Source organism: Sorex araneus, chromosome 6 (genome assembly GCF_027595985.1).
Source record: "Sorex araneus isolate mSorAra2 chromosome 6, mSorAra2.pri, whole genome shotgun sequence".
NCBI lineage: Eukaryota > Metazoa > Chordata > Mammalia > Eulipotyphla > Soricidae > Sorex > Sorex araneus.
Genome location: NC_073307.1, coordinates 104,634,446 through 104,639,133, shown reverse-complemented (window position 1 = coordinate 104,639,133; position 4,688 = coordinate 104,634,446). Strand labels below are relative to the sequence as shown.

General features: G+C 33.1%; 1 protein-coding gene across 1 annotated transcript; it reads left to right on the top strand.

Moving 5' to 3' along the window:
* The first annotated feature begins 267 nt into the window (after positions 1-267).
* LOC101539986 (olfactory receptor 51I2-like) lies at positions 268-1,206 on the top strand. The gene has a single exon (XM_004618339.2). It carries the CDS (start codon positions 268-270, stop codon positions 1,204-1,206), a length of 939 nt encoding a protein of 312 aa, XP_004618396.2.
* Positions 1,207-4,688: the final 3,482 nt, after the last annotated feature.

Genomic DNA, 4,688 nt, shown 5'->3' with positions numbered 1-4,688 from the left:
TAGATGGTAATAGATATAAATCTGATGCAGTATGAAACTGTACTCAAGATGTACCATGTTAATAGTAATGCTACCTAAATTTAAGTATATATACATATATGTGTATTGATAGTTTTTTAAATTAAACTGAGGTCAATCCTAGTCAATGTTCTCTGCATACAACAGATAATCTCTCCTATTTCTAGACCATGTCTTCAAACAAATAAACTTAAATTGATTTTTCAACTTCACTGTCTTAAACTTCCTTTTTCCTTAGGCTTAATCATCATGTTGATGTTCAATGGCACTTTCTACCAGCCGCCCTTCTTCCTTCTTTCAGGAATTCCAGGACTGGAAAAGTCTCATATATGGATGTCCATTCCATTGATAATCATGTATATGATTGCCATTATGGGGAACTGCATCATCATTCATATAATACATAAGAATCCCAGCCTTCATGAGCCTCAATATGTATTCCTGTCCATGTTGGCAGCCACTGACACCGGCATATCAGCATCAACCTTACCCACTGTTCTAAATGTCTTTCTTCTCAACCACAGAGAGATTGAGTTCCATGGTTGCCTGGCCCAGATGTTCTTCATTCACACCTTCTCTTCCATGGAGTCAGCAATCCTGCTGGCCATGGCTTTTGACCGCTTTGTGGCCATACGTAACCCCCTGCGCTACACCATGGTCCTAACTGGCTCCCGAATTACTCAGATGGGATTGGCTGCTATGTTTCGAGGAGTGGCATTGATGGCCCCTTTACCCATCTTGCTCAAGCGACTTCCCTTCTGTAAGAACATCGTCCTGTCTCACTCATTCTGTTTCCACCCTGATGTGATGAAGTTAGCTTGTGGGTCTATTCGTGTCAACATCATATATGGTCTCACCCTGGTTCTCTGTTCCTTTGGCGTTGACTCCATCTTTATTGTTCTCTCCTACGCACTAATCTTGAAGACGGTTATAGGCATTGCTTCCAGAGAGGGACGGCTAAAAGCGCTCAATACGTGTGTTTCCCACATTATCACTGTCCTCATTTTCTATGTCCCACTTATTGCCTTAGCCCTGATCCACAGAATAGGCAAGTATCACTCTCCTCTTCCTCATGTCACTATGTCCAACATTTTCCTTTTCCTCACACCTGTCCTCAATCCTTTAGTTTATAGTGTGAAAACAAAACAGATAAGAAATTCACTATGTAGACTGTTGCATTTAAAATAGGATGATAGCACAGAGCAAAATTCTCTTAGAAGCTGATTAAGTACATTTGGGGGGAGGGGAATGAAGGAAAAGCAGATATTATTTCCCTTTGTATTTATCTTGGCACATCTCTTTATAACACTGCAATATTTCAGGAAGAATAAGGTCTTTTTAAACTTTATTTTATTTTTCTTTTTGTCATGTTATTGGGCCATACCCAGCTGTGTTCAGAGTTTACTCCAGTCTCTAAGTGGTCAATCCTGGTGGGGCTCAGGGAAGTAAATGGAATGTGGGGTATCAAGCCTGGATCAGCCATGTGAAAGGCAAGCAGTGTACCCACTGTACTATTTCTCCTAACCCCTGACTTTAAATATAAGACCAAGAAAGATATTTATAAATCCTCCCATCTCTAGCATTCACACTGTTTTTATATGAATTTCTTTTCAGTCCAAACAGTCCTGGAAATACTTTCATTTAAAAATTTAGCTGCTTGTTTTAAATATTAAAAGTATAAAATGTATACTATTACATGTACATATATTACTTTTGGGATGTTTGACACATTAGAGAGAAGAATATTTAAAATGAGAGAAAAATGATATTTTCATAATTTTTAATAAATGTTTTGTGAGTCTTTTTTCTGAAACCATATGATTCTAGCCTTATTAACAAAAATAAATCAGTTAGAAATTGAAGCAAAATATTACAGTTCTTCAGATTGTGTTAAATTGAATTTAACTGAGTCTTGATACTCCCATTAGTGAAAAGAAGTAAATAATGGCATATGCTTTCTGAGGACATCATATAAAAAATATGACCAATTATTTTATGTGCATATTATAAAATCTTGCATAGACTAGATTTTCAATAAATATTAACCATTATGTTAAAAGTGAAAAATATCTAGTGGACAAAGGCCAAGTGGTTTTTGAATAAATACAATGGTTCAAAAATAAATGCAAAAGAATAAAAACTTTTAAACTCAAATGATTTCAAAGACAACTAGAGGATAACATAGTTTTTGAAATATATATCTACTGTTTAATTATGTATTTTTTCATAAAATTCATATATTTGCAAATGTGTAAGAAGTTCATATTAGGCTAGCATAATTTATATTTGTGTATATCATGTACTATATTGTCTGCTCAATATTTTAAAGAAGATAATAGATGAATATATTATTTTTATATCTTAATGATGCAATCAAATTAATAACCCCAGAATACATATTATTGCATAATAACTTTATTCAGTTATGTGTTCAATAATTCATGATTTAAGGCTTTTTATTAATGATGCATAGTGCTTATATTTCAACATTTGTTCTTTTTTCCTTACACTTTTCTTTCTTATTTCACGTCTACTCAACTAGTATTGAATTCGCTGTGTACCACATTACAGGAGATAGATAAATCACATAAAACATTATCATTTAGGAAATACTACTTAGTGAATGAGAAAAGAATCTGCTTCCTATAAAGGCAAAATTAATTAAGTGACATGATTCATATTATACTAGAACATTTCATTATATTGTCTTATTATATGACTTCTAAGGAATTGTAGGTCTAAATAGGAGTTCATGAATTAAATTGAAAGATTAAAAACAAAGAGGTTAAAGATTTAATTATTTCTGTGTCTCTCTCTGTCTTTTTTCTTTTTTGTTGAGGGAATCTCCCATATCTGTATCTATTTAGATCTATATTAAATTTTTTCCAATGCCAGCAACTATTGCATCCATAGACCTAGGGAACACGAAATGCCACAGTTTGATATCCATCTAGCATTCTAAATAAAAAGGAAAATTTTGTATTCTAGTTCTATCATGAAACCTGAAGAGTTAGAATTTTTTTTTATTCAGTTTGTAATCTCTTTAGTTAAAGAATGTAGGAAAACACTAGCATTACAATTTTTTAAATTATTTTATACAAATTGCAATTGTTTACTTCACCCAATTTACAGAGAAGTAAGGAATTCCTTGAAGAATATTGTCTTCTATTTCCAAAAAACCTGAACACTAACTGAGCAATGACCATTAGGAGCATTTATGTATTTGTAAATAATTGAACTTGTCCCTGAAAGATAGATAAACATGTTGACAATTTAAATCTTAATTTACTTTTGAAAACTTTCATTATAATCCTGTTATGTTTTTCTTAAATTCTGTTTTTCCTAATAATGAAGAAAAGATTACAGAAGAGAGACTCTTAAAAACAAATAAGTGATGGGGCCAAAGGGATAACACAGTAATTCATTGCTTTCTTGCATTCAGCCGGCCTGGCTCTGATCTGGTTTGTTCTCCATCTTCCCAAACCATGTCAGGAGTGATTCCCTGGACATAAGAGCAAGACTTAAGCCCTAAACTGTGCCAGGTGTAGCCCAAATCCCTCTAAATTAAAAAATAATAAACTAATGAATATTGGATTGAGATAGGTTTCACGTTCCTGTGGCCTCTTTTCTTATGTTCATTTCAGTTTTTAGAGCAGAAGTTGCTTCTAAACCTGAGTCCTCGCTGGCTTTCTTTCCTAAATTCATTTAACAGTATAAATCATGCCATGACCTCAAAAATTGCATTATAGTATATTTTTAGAATCTTTCATATGACTCTATCTTCTATGCTGCCTGCTAACTAAGTCAAACAAATATTCTGATTTATAAATTGAAAATCATTTTGTAGCTAAAGAAAGGATACGTAATTTTCTTTTGATAGTCAATGTAATTGTATTTGCTCTCAGCATGAACTATCAATGAAAAACTAAAGGTATCTATTCTTAATGAAGTAACAAATGAGTGAAAATAACCAAAAAATAACCATTTCTTAAATATTTAAATATAATTTCTTTTCTGACATTCTGACGTTTTTATTTTCTTAAGCAGATGGAGGTGGGGGTTTAGGCCACACACACCTGGCAGTGCTCAGGGCTTACTCTTGGCTCTATACTCAGGATTCATTCCTACATGTACTAAGGAATTGAACCCGGGCTCAAAGCTCTTTTATCTTTTCTCAATATTCAGAATATTCAGACATTAATTGTTATGCAATTATAAAAATGGTCAGACATATTAAAAATGCAGTCATAAATTATCATCAATTTTGGAATTCCATGCCTTTACTTAAACACCCTGGACTATCAAGAGCCAGGTAACATCTTGTCTTACTTGTATGATCATATCCTTATTGATCTTTTACAATTCAGAATTAAGCTCTTGAATTTTGCATCTAAGGCAAATCCATCCAATACATATACTAAACACAATGAGTTTGGGTTCCTATTGCCATTTCCCCTTCCCACTACTTAACATCCATCACTTGTGCTTACAGTGCTTACAGATAAGATTATTTACCTAAGCATTCTGACTCTTTTTTTCCTTCTTCTTGTGAAGATCTGCTAAGTATACATTTAATTTTGAATTTATGGTAACTAGCATGCTACTAGGCATGTAGTAGATTCTGAATCGATCTTTAAAATCATTTGCGCCTTCTGATACAGAAATAAAAT